At 37.2% G+C, this 19,435-nt stretch overlaps 1 protein-coding gene across 23 annotated transcripts in view; it reads left to right on the top strand.

The window, feature by feature from the left end:
• TP63 (tumor protein p63) overlaps positions 1-19,435 on the top strand; it is a 526,038-nt gene that overhangs the window by 480,896 nt on the left and 25,707 nt on the right. For 19 of the 23 annotated variants that reach the window (XM_077991167.1, XM_015132502.3, XM_077991173.1 and 16 more), the window contains 5 exons: positions 12,456-12,642; positions 14,893-15,008; positions 16,042-16,151; positions 16,788-16,924; positions 17,529-17,611. In XM_077991167.1, coding sequence (XP_077847293.1) covers positions 12,456-12,642; positions 14,893-15,008; positions 16,042-16,151; positions 16,788-16,924; positions 17,529-17,611 — 633 coding nt within the window. The remainder of the gene's footprint in view (positions 1-12,455; positions 12,643-14,892; positions 15,009-16,041; positions 16,152-16,787; positions 16,925-17,528; positions 17,612-19,435) is intronic. The other 4 variants (XM_077991168.1, XM_015132501.3, XM_077991184.1 and 1 more) reach the window with 1 other exon arrangement.

Below are 19,435 nucleotides of genomic sequence, written 5' to 3'. Positions count from 1 at the left end.
AGAGAGCAGCCTGGGCAACATGGCGAAACCCCATCTCTACTGAAAAACAAAATAGAAAAATAGAAAAAAAAATTAACCAGGCGTGGTGATGGGCACCTGTAATCCCAGCTACTCTGGAGGCTGAGGCAGGAGAATCGCTTGAACCTGGGAGGCAGAGGTTGCGGTGAGCCAAGATCGTGCCACTGCACTCCAGCCTGGGCGACAGAGCGAGAATTTGTTTCTAATTAATTAATTAATTAATTAAAATAAAATGTGTTAGTTCCCCTTTGGAGCAGAAAGAAGTGGACAATTTTATAAGGTGAGGAAGGAAGTGAACAAGGGAAGGGGGTCCCCCTGCTTGCTTGGTGCCTTGTCTACCCAATAGTTGACAGAAATAAGTTGTGAAAATGGCCAAGCAGGCATACTTAAGATTTACCCTCCTGATGGATGAAAGTCCCAAGGCCATCCCCTGAAGGTGAAAGTTTACACACATGGCAGGTGTGCTCTGGTCTGCAAATGAACTGTCAACTCCCCAGGAGAGATCTGTCTTGGAGCACACAGTTAGAACTTACTCGGCTGGGGTATCTGGTAAGGGGGAGGTGAAGGGTTATATTTGTATTTCTGAAGGGCTAAGGAAACAGGGAAGGGAGGGAAAGGGGACAGGAGAAGAAAAAATAATAAAAATAATAGTAACTCATTCCCTTTTTCTTAGAAAAAAATGGGAGTACTCAGTTACAACTACATGAAAGCAGAGGGAGGGAATAAAAAGAGGAGGCAGAATTTAAATAGGATTTTTTTACTCCTAGTCCAATAAATAAATGATGCCCACAGTTGTTGGTGTTGCTCTTAAATCTGAGAACTGAGCCCTTTCCTCCTTCACAACGAAATTGGCCTATTAATTCCACTATTACTTCATGTATTTTTTTTAATTTGTCCAGAACTAAAACTATCCTTTCTCTGTTGTTGATGATTCCATTGGCTAGGCCAGGTTTCAGTTGTCTGATGAATATCAGGAGCCATGTGTTAAAATTAACTCATTCATCCTACTTTGATTTTAGAAAACGGATAAGCAAATAACTGATATTATTTTTGCAAGCATCTTTTGTTCTAAAGCATAATATTTATTGGTTTGTTTTGGTACTTCCATGTATATATTTCATGTTAAAACCAAGAAGGCTGAATTTAGTAAATCCAAAGAGTTTCCCCCATCTTTTTCCCTTTTCATTCATTTCTACTGCCCTAGGTTGGGCCCTCCTCATTTCTTGTCTGAATAGCTCTGACGGGTTCCTCCCACCCCCAGTTTTTACTTTGCTTGCTCCCACTACCTTTGTATTTCTGAATACAAAGAACTGATTAGGCTTTTCCCCTACCTTATAATCCTCAGTGACACCTCTTTTCCTGCTCATAGTAGTTAATGATACCTTGTGACATCCAAGGCTCCTCAGAATCTGGTAAATGCCTTTCTAGCTCAGCCTCATTGACTTCTGCTCAGCTACTCCTCCTCCTTCCCCCATCCCATCTATATTACATCCCCTTGCTTTTACTGATGATACTCTGTCTTCATGGAGAGCCTACTGTTGTCTCCTGGCTTTTTCTTCCTTTCTTTCTTGGGTGCACAATCCAATTGGTGAATCATAACTTCTTTTTTAAGGCTTAGTTTAAATATCACTACCCCTATGAAAATGGTCTTTTCTGTTTTACTTTTCTCTTTCTTATCCCCAGTCAGTCCATCAGCTAATCTGGTGACTTCTCGTCACCACTACCACTGGTCTAAGCCACTCTCACTTTCACTTGGATTATTGGCAGGAGCCTCCTGAGTGGTCTTCCTGCTTCTGTCTTTGTTCCACAAAGTCTGTCCTTCACATAACAGCTACAGTTGTCTTATAGAAATGGAAAGCAGACCACATCAGCTGCTCAGGCCTCTCTAGCGACTTCCTATCTCACACAAGAAAAGCTCAAGACCCATCCTGCTCTACGAGGGTTTGCGTGATCTGGGCTCCCTATTATCTCTGATCTCGGATCTTAACTCCTACCACTGTAGGCTTTGCTTACTTTTCTGCAGGTGCACTGGCCTCCATGGCAAGCATACTCAGCCAGGACCTTAGCACCTGCTGTCTCTAGAACTTGGAACACTATCTCCCCAGGTATATATATGGCCCAGCTCATTACTTCCTCCAGATTTTTTTCTTTAATATCATCTTATTAAAGAATTGTTTCCTAACAATCTTGGGAAAAAAATAATATCCTCTTCACATTCACTCCCCTGACTGTTGGCTTTTTATACTCTATCCCCTTTAAATTTACCCTGATTTACTTTTTCTTATAGCATTTATCACTATCTGACACAGTAGTTATTTGTTTATTCTAGAATTTTAGCATTTTTAGGGCGTAGACTTTGTTTTTGTTTAATGCTGAATTTCCAAACCTAAAACAGAGCCTTGGTAATGGTATATGCTCAATAAAAATCAAATTTATTACCTGGTAGTTAATTGTTCTATCTCTGTAATCCCATAACACGTTCATATGGTTCCTTAAACCAGTGTATTTTGGTGGTTTGTGCTGCACTCTGCCTCTAGACTGTGAGCAACTTGAGGATAAAGATTGATTTTTTTTCTTTCACTTTATTTTATATTTCAAGTGCCATCCTAGGCAGTATGGATACATAAAATTCTGCATCCCAGAGCTTTAAAATCTTACTTTTATCTGTTCCCAGTACAGAATAAGGAACTAATATTGTGCAATATGTGCTCAGTAAGAGTTTGCTAGATAAGTATTGAATATTGTACAACTGAGGAGAAGAGCTAGCTCTCATTTGTGGTTTATGACAGCAACTGACTAGCAGTTTTTAGTGTAGTCTCTCCTAAGTTTTTTTTTTCTTTTTTTTATTTTTCATTTTTATTTATTTATTTATTTTGAGATGGAGTTTTGCCCTTGTTGCCCAGGCTGGAATGCAATGGTGCGATCTCAGCTCATCGCAACCCCCACCTCCCCGGTTCAACCAATTCTCCTGCTTCACCCTCCCAAGTGGCTGGGATTACAGGCATGTGCCACCACGCCCAGATAATTGTTTTGTATTTTTAGCAGAGACGGGGTTTCTTCATGTTGGTCAGGCTGGTCTCGAACTCCTGACCTCGGGTGGTCCACCCATCTCGGCCTCCCAAAGTGCTGGGATCACAGATGTGAGCCACTGTGCCTGGCCTCTCCTAAGTTTTTATTAAAATATTCATATTATAAATTCCAGAAAAAATTAAATTGGACACTCAAGCCATTGGCAGAATTTTATAATACCTTTATATCTTAAAAGCCTGATAGAATCGAACTGAAAAATGGCAAAGTGAAATGAAAGCTGCAAACACTGGCTATGACTCTATCTTGCTACATTCATAGAAAAGTAAAAAAGCAAGAAAGGGCTTATATTAAAAACAAAATCCTATCTATATGGGAACATCACTTTAAATACTCAAGAAAATCATCTTAGGAAGTGGAAGAAATATTTAGAAGATACTTTAGTGCAAATTAATAAGACAGTAACACTATAAAGCTGGGAAAACATGACAAACCTGGAATTGCAGGCTGAGATGTAAGGAGGACTAGTAAAAAAGGATGATGAAATAAGAATATTTGAAATGCAGCAGCAGAAGTGAAAGTATTATTTGTAGTAGAACAGAGCAGAATTAACTGTAGAAAACCATACACACACTGAAGACAAATTTAACAAGCTTTCCCAAAATGCAAACAACAGGAAAAACTGCATCAAATGTATGGTGGATAGAAAGTGAAGATCCTAAAGTAAGACTGACATGTTTCTGGAAACTGATATGAGCAGAAGAAACAAAAATACAATTGAAGAACAAAATGTATTGAGTTCAAGCATGAAAGTGAAAAGGGCCCCCCAATTTCCAAGTAACTTCAGTTTTAAAAATCACATTTAGAGGCATTGCCACTTTATTTATTTTTTTTTAATAAAATTCTATAAGAAATTAGGGAGAAATAAGCAGCTTACTTAATTTAAAGAAATAAAATTCAGATTGGCCTTGGACTTTCTACAACACTAAAACGTACATTGAGTCAATTACTCTATTTTAAAGGATCTATCTAAAACCAGTTTGTTTACTAAACTGTGCTATATGGTGTTATTTTTAACTAGAGTAAACTTTATACTACAGTTATACTAAATTATACAATTATACTAAAAAGGTATGATTAAATAATGGTATATCCCTCTTTAACACTCTAACAGTAACCACTTAAAATCGTGTTTTTAAATTAGAACATGCTCATGATATGTTAAATTATAAAAAGAATACCGTTCTTTGCATAATATGCCCCTAGTTTGTATAAGGGTGTATGTGTGTTTGTGTGTGTGTTTGTGTGTGTATGTATGTGTGTGTGTGTATGCACAGAAAACAGTCTACAATGTTGATAATGGTATGTATCTCTTGAGTAAGCAACGAATTTTTTTCCTGAATTCTGTGTGCACATGTTTGACAATGATGAAATATTAATAAAAGGCAGATTGTAGAAAAAGAGAAGTTGAGAAGACGTTGATAAAGGTTTTAAATTTTCTGTAATTGCTTCTCATAGTGACAACACTACAGGGCAAGATACTTTATACCTTCACATAGAAGGTTTGAAATGTTTGCTATCCACCCAAGGAGCTGCTGGAAATTTAATACAATGGGCTGGTATAATCAGAAAATGTTCTTAGCTATGGAAGATATTTTTTCAGGTATAAAATCAACTGAGTTCTTAATGCCTATAAATAGGAGAAACCTATGTAGAGATATAAGGTAACCCTGGGAACAGCAATTTAAAAATCTGTTTAGAATGGTAAAGAAATGTGTAAAGGAGAAAATAAGTTTGAGCTAGAAATGGAACCGGTGAAACAAGCTGAAGACCTAGAGAATTAATTTTCTTAGGAATGTGAGTTAGTGTTGTCATTTGATATATTAGTTATGAGGACTGATAAAAGATTTAAAAGAAATGCTTCACATATTACTCATGATTAAGAATTAGATATATCAAAACTTTGTGGATGTAGCTAAGAAATACTTAGAAGAAACCTGGTGGACTTAAATGCTTATATTAGAAAAAAACATGAATGAATGATGTATGATTCTAGTTAAAAAAAAGTAGCAAACTCAACCGTGATTTAATTCTTGCAGTCACATAAAAGTAAAAATTAAAAGACTGTTTATAGTTGACATGATCATCTATGTAGAAGATCGTAAGGAAGGCATCTAAAAAAGGTACAAGAACTAGTAAGTTTAGCAACATCACAGGATACATGGTCATTATACATGAATTAATTATGCATAAAACATGACATAAAACACATTAGGAACAAAAAGAAATTTTCATTTTTAAAAGTACCACTTAATTAAATCTAACAAAATATGTACAGTACTTATACACTGAAAACTATAAAACATTTCGAGTAAAATTAAAGATACTGTGTTTAAATGGAGAGATATCATATATTCATGGTTTACAAGACACCACATTGCTAAGGTATCAGTTCTCTCCTAAAGGACTTTACATATTTAACACAATCTCATGCAAAATCTTACCAGGTATTTTTATGGAAATTGTAAACTGCATGTAAATTTTGTATGGAAAAATCAATCTAAAATAGCCAGAACAATTTTTAAAAAGAACAAAATTGCAAGAATCAGACTACCTGATTTCAAGACTTACTATAAAGTAGATTAACCCAGACAATCTGAAATTGATATATGGGTAGACAAATAGATCAACAGGAAAGAAGGAAGTATTCAGATACAGACATGAACACATATGACAAATTGATTTTCAATAAAGAGTCCAAGGCAGCTCAACAAGGGAAAATATGCAGGTAATCTTTTCAACAAATGGTGTTAGAACAATTGAGTATCTGTTAAAAAGGAGAATTATAAACCCTTAACTCACAGCATATACAACAATTGACTGAAAATATAGTTCTAAATGGAAGAGCTAAGACAATAAATCTACTTGAAGAAAATATAAAAAATCCTCCTAATGTTGGATTAGGCCAAGATTTCCTAGGATATAAAAAGCAAGAGCTTTAAAGGGAAAATATCGATAATTAAGTATTTTGGAAAAGCAGGAAACAAAGTCAAGCTATAGTCTGGGAGAAAATGTATTTTTAAATGTATATCTGATAAAAGACTTGTAGCCAGAATACATAGGGGACTCCTAAAACTGAAATTAAGAACAAAAGCAACCCAATTAACAAATTACCCCAAATCGCCAAAATTACCCAATTAAAAAATGGGCAAAAGACCTGAATGGATATTTCTCAAAATAGGATAAGCAAATGAAAAATGCCCAATATCACTAATCAGGGAAATGCAAATCAAACTGCAATGAAATACTACTTCAGTTAGAATGGCTATTAACAACAAGATAACTGTTAGTGAGGATGTGGAGAGAAGAGAACCTTTGCATACTTTCAGTGGGAATGTAAATTAGTACAACCATCATGGAAAATAGTATAGAAGTTCCTTGAAAAATTAAAAATATAACTACCATATGATCCAGCAATCTAACTACTAGGCATATATCCAAAGGGAATAAAATCAGTGTGTCAAAGGGATATCTTCACTCCTGTGTTTATTGCAGCACTATTTGCAATAGTCAAGATATACGGTCAACTTAAGTGTCCATCAAAGGATAAATGAATAAGAAAATGTTGTGTATATGCACAGTAGAATACTATTCAGTCAGAAAAACATAATGAAATTCTGAGGCTGGGCATAGTGGTTCATGCCTGTAATCCCAGTACTTTGTGAGGCTGAGGCAAGAGGATCACTTAAGCCCAAGAGTTTGAGACCAGCTTGGGCAACATAGTGAGACCCTATCTCTACAAAAAACATACACCAAAATTAGCTTGGCATGGTAGTGCACACCTGTAGCCCTAGCTACTCAGGAGGCTGAAATGAGAGAATTGCTTGAGTCTGGGAGGTCGAGGTTGCAGTGAGCCATGATGGCACCACTGTACTCCAGCCTGAGTGACAGAGCAAGAACCTGTCTCAAAAAAATAAAAAAAAGAAATCCTGATCCTGTCATTTGCAACAACATGGATAAATTTGAGGACATTATGTTAAGTGAAATAAGCCAGGCACAGAAAGATGTAACCACATGATCTCACTCAAATGGAATCTAAAAATGTTGATCTCATAGAAGCTGAGAGTAGAATAGGGGTTACTAGAGGCTGAGAAGGAGAGGTGGGGTGAGGGGAAATGGGGAAAAGATGGGTCAATGGGTACAATATTACAGTTAGACAGAAGAATAAGTTCTGTTCTATCGCACAGTAGGGTGACTATAGTTAACAGTAATGTATTGTATATTTCAAAATAGCTAGAAGAGAGGATTTTGAATGTTCTTACTACAAAGAAATGATAAATATTTAAGTTGATGAATATACTACACATCCTAATTTGATCATTATACAATATAGACATGTATCAAAACATCACATTTTACCTATAAATATGTACAATTATTATGTATCAATCATAAAATAAACCTAAAAAGTGAAATTTCTGTATTACAACAGGGGGAAAACAGTCTGTATTACAATTATTTTAACTTAAAGGTACAAAATATATGAACAGATACTTCAAAAAATATCAAATAGTTGTATAGAATTATATAAGTTTGTTTTTATTTTTATTATATATAAATATGAATGAAATAAGTACATGAAAATATGTTAAACATTATTAATCATCAGAGAAATGTTAATTTAAACCACAATGAGATCTACTGCTTACATACCAGAATGAAATCAATTAAAATAACAGCTGACAATACCAAATGCTGACAAGGATATGAAGTCCTCATATATTGCAAGTGGCAATGTAATATGGCACAGCTCTTTGTAAAACTATTTGGTAGTTTGTTAGTAAGCATACACTTACCCAGCAATCATATTCCTAGGTATTCAAGAAAAATGGAAATGTACATCCTCACAAAAATTTGTACATGAATGTTCGTAGTAGTTTTATACACAATAGAAAAAAATGGAAATAATTGGTGAATCGATAAATAATGAAGTCTATTCAAAAATGCAGTGGAATGCTGATACATGCAAAAACCACAGATAAATCTCAAAAGCATTATCACATAAGATTATATACTATATTTTTCCATTTACATAAAATTCTGGAAAGGTAAAACTAGTGGGAGAAACAGATACATGGTTGTTGAGGCCAGGAGCTGGGGAGGGGATTAACTGCAAAGAAGCAAAAGATAATTGGAACAGGGATGGAAATATTCTATATCTTGATTGTAGTAGTAGTTACACAATGGTGTACATTTGTCAAGCCATCCGCTTTTGCACTTAAAAATTAGTATGCTTTGTGGAAAAGTATACCACATAAAACAAAACTCCCATACAAAGAAAGAATAAATTAGGCTTTAGAATTAAAGGAATCTCAAGTCAATGTTGAGGAGCAATTTAGAGGTGAATTTTTAAAATTCCACAGAGAAAGAAAGATAGTAAAATAAACTATGTGTGTTCAAATTTACAATTTCTGCTGAGTTGAATCATCAAGGTATTTTAAAATCTTCATGTAAATCAGATTCTCATGTTCCAATCTTGCAGAAGCCTGGAAAATTGGAGATGATAGTGCTATTCTGTAAGGGATAGGGAAGTGGGCAAGTCTATGGAATTGTTAATACACATAGACCACTGAGACTGAACTTAGTACTGGGCAAAAAAATAAAGGTCATCATGGAACAGATTTGCAAACAATGAAGTAAATAGAGTAGCAGAAATTTGGCTTTGTAAAAAGAAAAAAAGCGATTGTGCCAGACCACTTCAGCGCCTCTAGTTGCTGAATTGCAGGACTGGTAGTTGAACCAAAAGCAATAAACATAATGCATCTTGGCTGTGGTCAGATATTTTGATTTAGTCAAATATGGAACCCTTACCACTAAAATTGGAAAATATGGTTTGCAGTACCAGATACAGTACTAGCTGAATAGTGATATCTAAATTGTCCTGGCATGATGTGGAGAACAGCAGAAAAAGAGAAGTGTACCACACTGGGAATATCACTTTTGTTGTTGTTGTTGTTGCTTGCTTATTGCTTTTAATTCTTTTAGATTTCAGATCCAGTGGGTACATGTTCAATATTGTTACATGAATATATTGTATAATGGTGAGGTTTGTGCTTCTAGATTACCTGTCACCCAAATAGTGAACATTGTACCCAATAGGTATTTTGTAACCCTCATCCCCTCCTATCTTCCTCAATTTTTGGGGGCCTCAGTGTCCATTATTTCCATCTTTATGTCCATGTGTATCCTTTTCGGGTTTTGTTTTGTTTTTCGTGTTTTTAGTAGAGACTGGATTTCTTCATGTTGGCCAGGCATGTCTTCAGCTCCTGACCTCAAGTGATCTGCCTGCCTTGGCCTCCCAAAGTGCTGAGATTACAGGCATGAGCCACTGTGCCCGAACACATGTATATTCACTACTTATCACCCACATATAAGTGAGGACACATGATGCTTGATTTTCTTTTTCTGAGTTGTTTCACTTAGGATAATGGCCTTCAGCTCAATCCATGTTGCTGCAAAGGACATGATTTCAGGGAATAGCATTTTGAATTTTGGGTGATGATCATATGGTGTGTTTGAAGCATTAAAAAGTTTGTATGGGTAGAACATGGGGTGAGAAATGTGTGTGAGTGGGGATGGAGGGGTAGGGGGAGTTAGAGATAGATAAGGTCACAATACAGAGGGCCTCATAAAGTCCTCAGTAAACCGTGATAAAGAGCAAGACTTTATCCCTGAATTCCCAGAGCCAGCTGGTATAAGCGTCCAGGTTGTCTTTGCCCTAGCCCAAAGTTTTTTCAACTCTATCACTTGTTGCGTCTCCCTACAATTAAATGAGTAAACAATGTACTGAGAAATTAATAAAACTATGTTAAATAGACTACTTTTGAGCTCCATTTTAATTCTTGGAGAAGAGTATAAACATGGTAATTAATTCACAAAAGAACCACGATGTTGGAAACTAGAAAAAGGTAAACATTTGCATGGCTGAGTTAAGAGAACAGACAGATATGAAACTGTTATTACAGGACTCAGATAGACTTATGCACCAGTTACTAAGCAAGTTCTTGGGCAAGTCCTTTCTGTACATTTATTTTCTTATTTATAAAATAAGGATAATAATTCAAGTCAATTATCTGTTATCTGCAATTCTGAAGTCCAAGAGCTCTGAAAATCAGAAGATGGTTCAGTTTTATTTTGATTTCTTAGGTTTGTGGCACATTCATTTGATGGTGAAACCCAGGCTTTGTACTCAATCAGTTAGTGTGAATATTTATGAATTCTGCAGAAATAATGTTTGATCTTTTGGTGCTACCCTAAATGCTGCTGGATACATTTATATGTTATACAAACTACTTTTTTTCTAAAATCTAAACAATTCTGGCTTCTGAAAATTCTGGCCCAAGGGGTTTCAGATAAGAGACGGTATGCTTGTAATACCTTCCTCTTAGGGTTGTAACAGGATAAAGTTTCTTAAAACAGAACTCAGTAAATGATGAAGCTGTTATTATTTATCATTAATTAAGCTTAAAAATTGGATTCCCACCCCATCCCTGAGAATGAACAAGAGTTAACACTTAATGATCCTTAATCTTATTCTTAATGCTTTTATACTTTTTTTTGTCAAGCTTGATTTATAGTATATCAGTTATTAAAATGGAATGTGTCTCTTAAGAAGCTGTTCTACTCTGAACACTTAACCTTCATTTCTGCAACTTTTACATACTTGGAAGGATACCTTATTTGCCTTTAGGTATTAGTTGACAGACTTATTTTTCAGTCATCTCTCCTAAGGGTCATCTTATGAAATTCATGGTTAGATTATGCATTATATACCTCCTAACGAAAACACGAATGGATATGCTTATTTTCTTTAAGTTCTCAATAAAAGTAAGTTCTTAATATGTCATAAAACAATTTCTGTGTAAGTCATTAGTTAAAAGTACAAGAGCAAAAATACCCATCTAGATTTCATTCAGTGTTTCCCAAGTAGAATTTTATTTTTGTGGTTGAATTTTGGCATGTGTCCTATTTCTTCAAGCTATATAAAACCCTTTTGCTGTGTCTAATCCATGGCCTGCGGGCATGGAGGACTGATTTTGCAATACTTTTCTAGCATTGGGAAACTTTTAACGAAAAATTTCGTATGCTGGAATACTTGGAAGAAAAGGAAAGGTCATTTAAACAATACCATATTTTAAAATGAAGAAATAAAGCAGCATTTTAAATATGCGATTTTTGGTAATATACTTGCCATTAGTGAGAGTTAGGGTGGGACATATCAGTAACGAATCCAACTGCCACTATGGCTCTGGCCCCCCTGTCTTTCCTCTGGGAGGATGTTAGGGCCCACTTATGATTGCAACCTGTGTGTGTGTTTATCCTTTGTTTGGATACATGTTACTAGGTGCCCCACTCTTGGCCAGCAATTCCAGTGCCTGGGTGGTTCGCCTGAGCAAAGTGCCTGAGTGGGTAGGAATGTAGGGATAGGGCTTTGACCCAGAGCACAGGGGTGATAAGGTTTACTATAGTTGTAAGGATTAGAACGAAGGTTCTCTTCTGCTTCAGAAGTGGGAAGAGGAAGCAACACAGGATAGGATTTCTATCTGGTTCTAGGTCTCAGGCTTTCTCCACTCCATTTTGCCAACTCTACAACCAACTAGCCACTACTGAACTTCCTCTCCCTGAAGAAGAAAAACTTTCACTCACTTGTGAGGGAGAAGATCTACATCCAGATCCTTTCTGTGCCATGATTAGCTGTGCTATATCAGGCCAGGTATTTTCAGGAGTTTACGGCAGAGTGGCCCCTTTCAGCTCTTGCATTCCCCTACCTATGACATTAGACGAAAAGTGCAGGCATTCGGAGGAGTTCTTGTTTTACAGTTTCAAGCGATCTGACCTCAGGCGAAATCTCTTCACTCTAACAGATATTCCATCTTAAAAAAAAATCCCATGAACCGTAATTCCTATGAGTCTCTCTAAAGTACATTAAAGACTGGATTGATTATAATCTAGGCAGAAATTTGTCTTTATGGTTGTTGTTTAATATCACTCAGTACATGCCAATACTCTTCTTTCACTTAGTTTCTGGTCATCTATGAAGCTACTCATGGTATTGCTCATTTAAACCCCTCCGAGCCTCAGCTTCTTCATCCTAAAGGAAAATAACAGGAAATAATGGCACAAATATGTTTTGATAAACATAAAACCTTTTGTAAACATAGGGTTTTATTTATGATAGCAAAAAAAAAATCTAATAACATTGACATATGTCACATCTATGGTGGCCAGTAGCAAACATGCAGCATGCAGCTATAAAAAGTGGACAGATTTTCATTGTTTTGATTTGGAATGTAACAATATCTCCTGTTGGTTATCTCCTTCCTTTCTCCACTGGCCCCAACTCTAAGCAGTATTCCACTGAACTGAAGAAACTGTACTGCCAAATTGCAAAGACATGCCCCATCCAGATCAAGGTGATGACCCCGCCTCCTCAAGGAGCTGTTATCCGCGCCATGCCTGTCTACAAAAAAGCTGAGCACGTCACTGAGGTGGTGAAGCGGTGTCCCAACCATGAGCTGAGCCGCGAATTCAATGAGGGTAAGCAGAATGTGAAGCTCTAACTGTCCAACCTCCTTGAAGGTCAACATTCTGTGAGTGTTTCTGTTTGAGACCTACCTACCTGGTTCAGACTTCTGCACTCTGATGGCAGTCAGTCTGCCTTTTTTTTTTTTTTTTTAATGGCTGACAGAGTATCTAACAATAATGATAAATAAATCCTTGGCTTTCATAGTGGTTGAACTATTTAACATTAGTAATTACTAGATGATCTGAGCTACTGGTTATCTTTACTCCTTACTGCTTCCTTCTTTTTATTTTTCTTGCCTTTAAAAAAATAAGAAGAAGAGGCCGGGTGTGGTGGCTCACGCCTGTAATCCTAGCGCTTTGGGAGGCCGAGGCGGGCAGATCATGAGGTCAGGAGATCGAGACCATCCTGGCTAACACAGTGAAACCCTGTGTCTACTAAAAATACAAAAAATTAGCTGGGCATGGTGGCGGCGCCTGTAGTCCCAGCTACTTGGGAGGCTGAGGCAGGAGAGTGGTGTGAACCTGGGAGGCAGATCTTGCAGTGAGCCAAAATTGCGCCACTGCACTCCAGCCTGGGTGACAGAGCGAGACTCCGTCTCAAAAAAATAAATAAATAAGAGAGTGCAAGGAGACTACGTGGTAGCTGTTCTACTTGGCCCAGGCTACCATATCTTCAGATTTAGTGTTTTCCCAGGAAGATTCTCAAGTCTAGACCAGTTGAGAGCTGGAAGGGTAAGAGAAAGGAGCACCAAACGAAAGAAATAATGAAAAAAATCAGAAGAAGAAAAGGGGGAAAGAAGATGAGAAGGCAAGTAATGGGTAAGGGGAATAAATAGAAGGCCTGGAGCATACTGTGGGCAGTCAAATAAAGGACTGGGAGTCGATGGATGAGGTATCTTGAAGGCCACTTTTAGGCTCTAGGCATGAATAAGTCATGCCTCATATTCTGCATCTCAGATCCTACAACAATTTAGCAGAAAAGGTCGGTATTTCCAAGAGTTCCCTTAGATCTAATATTATGGTTCCATGAAGGGAGACTGAATAGAGAGTGCTGAAAAGTGGAAAGTAAGAACAGGATAAAGCATAAGCAATCCTCAGAGAGTACTGAGGGTGCCAAAGGTGTTGGGGGTTAGGATACTTTATAGAAAAAATATTAAAATGTAAGGATTGATAAATATAGAGAATATAATGTTAGAGAAAATTAATGGAAGAAGAAAGATAATGGATCAGAATTTAAAAGAAGAAAATAAAGTCAAAATACTCTTTAAACAACTATTTTTTACACATTAATTTCAAGTCCTTGCCCACATGGCCACATTATCCGTACCTTTGTGTCTTGCTTTTCACTTAGCAATCTGCCATAAAGAATATTGCAATATAGATAGACTTCATTATCAGCCTACCTAACTTGGTATTTCACCAAGATAGCACACGATTTTTAAGTGTTTTCTCATTTTTTAAACATAATAATGGTTTTTAGTTTTAACCACACTAGATGATGCAGCAGAGAACATTCTGATAGACTTAGCTTTTTACTTTTATTGAATGGCTTTTGTAGACTGGGACTATGGGACTAACAGCTGTTAGAAACAGCTTTACAGGTCCTAATTCTTGGAGCATCTTCTTTCTTCTAGAGCTCTGCTAAGTATCACAATTTTATGAAACTTTACTCAGTCTCTTTTTTTAAAATTGCATCCCTTTTCTTATACCCAACTTGGGACTCCTTCAGCACACAAATGCCAGAACTTTTCTTATCTTTATAATCAACACAATGTTCAAAAGTTGAGGAGGAGGAAAGAAGAAAAAGTGGAAGTCATATCCTTGCTATCTTCTGCTTCTCCGTGTATTTGCTGGTCAGACTTTTGGGCAGCATTTTCTCAGTTAAACTGATTTTTTAAAAATTAATTTGCATCTTTCCCTTTCATTTTCCAGGAGGCTGGCAAAATTTCCTCCGTGGGTGAGGTCAGAGATGTAGTTATAGAGTTCCATAAAGCTTGTATCATTAATCTTAAACTCCAGATTATAGGACTGTTCCCTTAAATATAGATGTACATTCTAGTCCTTTCTGTGGCTATAAAGGTTAAGACACCTTCATGTATTTGATATCTGGCTACAGAATCTGTTCCTTTCTTCAAGGATGCACATTTTCTTTATTCTACGGACTATTTATTTTGCCACCAACATCTTGTTCATGCAATTCCATGTTATTTTCTTTATTTTTAAGGTAAAGAACTAACTCTTTTATCATTTTCTGCTCTTCAGGACAGATTGCTCCTCCTAGTCATTTGATTCGAGTAGAGGGGAACAGCCATGCCCAGTATGTAGAAGACCCCATCACAGGAAGACAGAGTGTGCTGGTACCTTATGAGCCACCCCAGGTAAAAAGCAAACCAAACCAAAACACAACACTCTATGGACTGAGCAGACTTGAGAGAACATCTCTTTCAGCAACAGGGATGTTTCTAGCATCTATCACTGTCGTAGTTCTTGTCATCAAATATGTAATATTTTTGCATTTTTTTCTACCTGTTCTCCACATGCTTTCCCTTCAGAATATCTAAATATACACTGGATTAACTTGGTAACACGGCTCTGTGCCCATTTTCCCATCTTAAGGGCAGATAACAATTGAACTGGCAATTGGGTGTATACATGGGATTGTTTTATCCAACTGGCAATTGGACGGGTAGTGGATGTGCAACAGTAGTGGATGCAAGTGTTACCGTAAGTGGGAAAGCCCAAGAGGGACCTCTTAGCTAAAGTTTGAATGAACAGATGATAGATTTGTAAATCTGTTGGTGAAGCAGAGTAGTGTGGTTGAATATACACTGGTATAACAGAACCCAGGTTCTTTGGTTTGCTGGCTTGCTGTGTGGACGTTCGGCAACTCTCTCTCTCTAGACCTCAGTTGCCTTACCCATAACTATGTACTTTGGACTGGATTATTTTTAATTCTGAGAACATTTTGAGCTCTTAAGATGTTATTAATGCAAGTGTATATTCAGATCTATATTGTACCATTTTATCCACATAGGGGAAATATTCTTGGAGCATTGCTACTGTTTTTGGCAATTATTCCCCATTTTCCCTTTTCAGTGATATTCCTGAAGGTGGTATAGCCTATTTGAATTACATGATGTGGATCAGCTTACAAATGAACAGGATCAAAGATCACAAAATCTGTTAAAGCCTGTCTCACCTAATGTAGTGTTCAGTGTTGCAAACATTAGCTTTAAGCTTCCCTGGAGGCAAGATGAAGAAAAATCTACAACAGGGTTCAGAGTTTGCCCTTTTAGGAGGAAGCATATCACTTCATCAGAATTGGAATTCCTTAAATAGAGGGAAGAACTGAGAGGGAACAACGTCAGTTTAAACCATTGTTAACACAGATTATTTTCCCCTTGTTTTCAGGTTGGCACTGAATTCACCACAGTCTTGTACAATTTCATGTGTAACAGCAGTTGTGTTGGAGGGATGAACCGCCGTCCAATTTTAATCATTGTTACTCTGGAAACCAGAGAGTAAGTGGCATATGTAAAAATTGTCATTCTACACAAAAAATCATGAGCAGAGGGCAAAGTGAAATTGTGGCTGCTTTATCATTAATTTTGCATGTAAAGCAGAGAGCTTGTCCTTTGTGCTTTAAATCCTTGCTATAAACAGTTACATAAAAGATCTAAGAAAGTGGAGACAAAGGAAAATGAGTAAAGTTAGAGGGAAAAAAAGAGCTAGAAAGGTGTGCAGTCACTTCATACCTGAATTCTTGACATTTGGCTGGAATTGTTCTGATTAGACAGTGGTCCTCAAGGCATTTGACCGTTTTTTTTAAGTCTGCGCGGCCTTAGGGGATTTTATCCTGAGACATCCACTGGCTTAACTCAAGTTTCCTTCAAAATATGTAGCTAAATACAGCTGTTCAGCTAATAGCTTGGAGGCTCTTTGGAGAACAAATGGAATGTTATTTACTAATATTACTTGTGGCATGTTAGCACTTTTGTGTTCTGCCAAGTACTTTTGGGTCCATTCTCAAAGCTGCCATGGCTAAGCTGGTAGTACATTAGCGATGGCCCATATGGGAAATGGAAGTGGGAGATCTCCAGGGGACTTTCCAAATGCTTTGAATTTAACTCTTTCTTCCCCTTTATTCTAATTCCTAGTGGGCAAGTCCTGGGCCGACGCTGCTTTGAGGCCCGGATCTGTGCTTGCCCAGGAAGAGACAGGAAGGCGGATGAAGATAGCATCAGAAAGCAGCAAGTTTCGGACAGTACAAAGAACGGTGATGGTACGAAGCGCCGTAAGTAGATGTAGTGGCCAAATGGGGTAGGGTGGAGTCTACTCCAGATGTTGGAGAATGGGGTGATATTGGAGAAGCTGCATGATAAGACCTGTGACCTTCAGCAGCAAGTGGGACATCAGCCCTCAGAGCCAGTGAGAATAGGAATAGCATTGAAGTGGACTCCAGGCATGTCCTATAGCTTTACACAAGCAGGTAGTCATTGTGACAATGTCTTAGTCCAGAGATTCTCAAAATATGACTTCCACACCAGTAGCATAAACATCATCTATTCACAGACACACACTGGCAAGATACGGGGTTTCCTGCAACGTTACTTAAGCCAGAGGGTATTTCCCAGCATACTGAATTTCTTTTATTTTTCCCCACCATCCTTCCACCTCCTTATTGCTAGGATCACAATCAATGTAAAAACAATTGTACCCACTTAAATGGATGCTTAGGAATAGAGCCTCTAATCTTACACGTGTTGCTGGTACTACTGTCTGTTTAATATGTATTATTAAATCTGATTAATATTAATATGTAATTATTAAGTATATTTAATATGCATTATTGCTTTAGAAATGTTCCCAGGATGAAACTTGTATTTTTCCTCCACCAGCGTTTCGTCAGAACACACATGGTATCCAGATGACATCCATCAAGAAACGAAGATCCCCAGATGATGAACTGTTATACTTACCGGTAGGTCTCCCTTGGGTGTTCATGGTTGCTTCATTTTAACTTTCTTTGAATAAGCTTTTACAGTATGATCATCATCTCGTTATCTGTGACAATGGGAAAGGAGGTGTCTCAGTCAGTTGAAGCTGTACAACAAACTACCCTAGACTAGAGGGCTTATAAACAACAGAAGTTTATTTTCTACAGTCTGGAAGTCTGAGATCAAGGTGCCCCTCTGGTCGGGTTCTGGTGAGAGTTCTCTTCTGACTTGCAAACTGCCATTTTCTCCTTGTATTCTCATACAGTGGAGAGGGCTAGAGAACTCTCTAGGGTGGTTTTTTTTTTCATAAGGGCACAAATCCCATTAATGAAGGCCCCACTCTCATGACCTAAATTACTTCCCAAAGGACTCACCTTCTAATGTCATCAAAATGGAGTTAAAATTTCCATCTATGAACTTTGGAAGGACACAAACTTTCAGTCCATAACTGGGATGGGGGAGGGGGGTTGAGAGCTGGTGATATGCAGGAGAGAAAATATTTATTTTTTTTAATTAGAATATTCTTCTTTCTCTCCACAGTTTTGGACTGTGTTACTAGCATGAGATTCTCTACTTACCTACCCACCCAACTAAAACTAAACTCCTAATAGGATTTTTCTTACCCAAATATTTGAAGTTAATTTGCCCTTCATTATTTCAGAATGATAAGATTATCCCAGGCAGCATGGCCATAGAAATTTAGGCCTAAAATTTTGTCAGAAAAAGTTCACAAAATTGATAATGCAGCAATTATAGCCCTGACTTTGATGTCTTTTAGGCGGCACTATAAAGAAAGTCAAGCAAGACAGAACCCTGGGTTACAGTTGGCCCTCCCTATCTGTGTATTCCATATCTACAGATTCAACCAATCACAGATCAAAAATAGTTGGAAAAAGAACAATAAAAAATAATAATACACCAATCAAAATAATATAAATATAATAATATAGTATAACAACTAACTGCATAGCATTTACATTATATCAGATATTATAAGTAATCTAGAGGTAATTTAAAGTATACAGAGGATGTGCATAGGTTACATGCAAATACTACACCATTTTATATAAGGGACTTGAGCAACCTAGGATTTTAGTATCCATGGAGGCCAGGTGGGGTGGGTAGTCCTGGAATCAGTGCTCTGCTGATACCAAAAGACAACTGTATATGTGAATGGCCAGAAGTCTTAGCCCAGTTATTATGTAAGAACCTCATTAATTCCTACAAGGGACATTACTTCTCTTGAGATCACTAATGAGATCACTTTAGATTATGGTGGTAGTTAGTTGAATTCTTATTGCATTAGGTCTTTGCCATGTAGGGTGGCAATGACGTTTTGGTGGCTGGTATAGCCCTTGATGCCATCTAAAGTGACATGAGACACAGCCAAGCAGGGCCAGGAGATTTAACGACGAACTACTACCCTGGGATTGAACTAACAAAACTCAACAGGTTTAGGTGTGCTGTACCTTCTTCCTCATCTTCTTTGGGTCCTGACTCTCAGGGGAATAAATTCCCAGTAGACCAATCAGATGGTGAGTTAGCTGAGATTCTCAGTGTCTTGTTTCTCAAGCTATAAATGGAAACTGACTTGTGACATTAAAGTAAAACAGTACCCTGATACACTAAATATTCCAAAAGTCTTAATATGTTTTCAGCTGATAAAACAGGAACTGCTTGAAAAGTTATTTTAAAATTTTACCTTGTACTAAGAAGGAGGTACCCTTCTTAGTGTTACGTCTCAAGTTGAGAGAAGGCTTAGCCTAAATAACTTATGGGTGAGGAAAAACTCCATTAATTTAATATGT

This window comes from Macaca mulatta, chromosome 2, assembly GCF_049350105.2.
Source record: "Macaca mulatta isolate MMU2019108-1 chromosome 2, T2T-MMU8v2.0, whole genome shotgun sequence".
Lineage (NCBI taxonomy): Eukaryota > Metazoa > Chordata > Mammalia > Primates > Cercopithecidae > Macaca > Macaca mulatta.
This window is presented reverse-complemented; position numbering and strand designations above follow the sequence as displayed.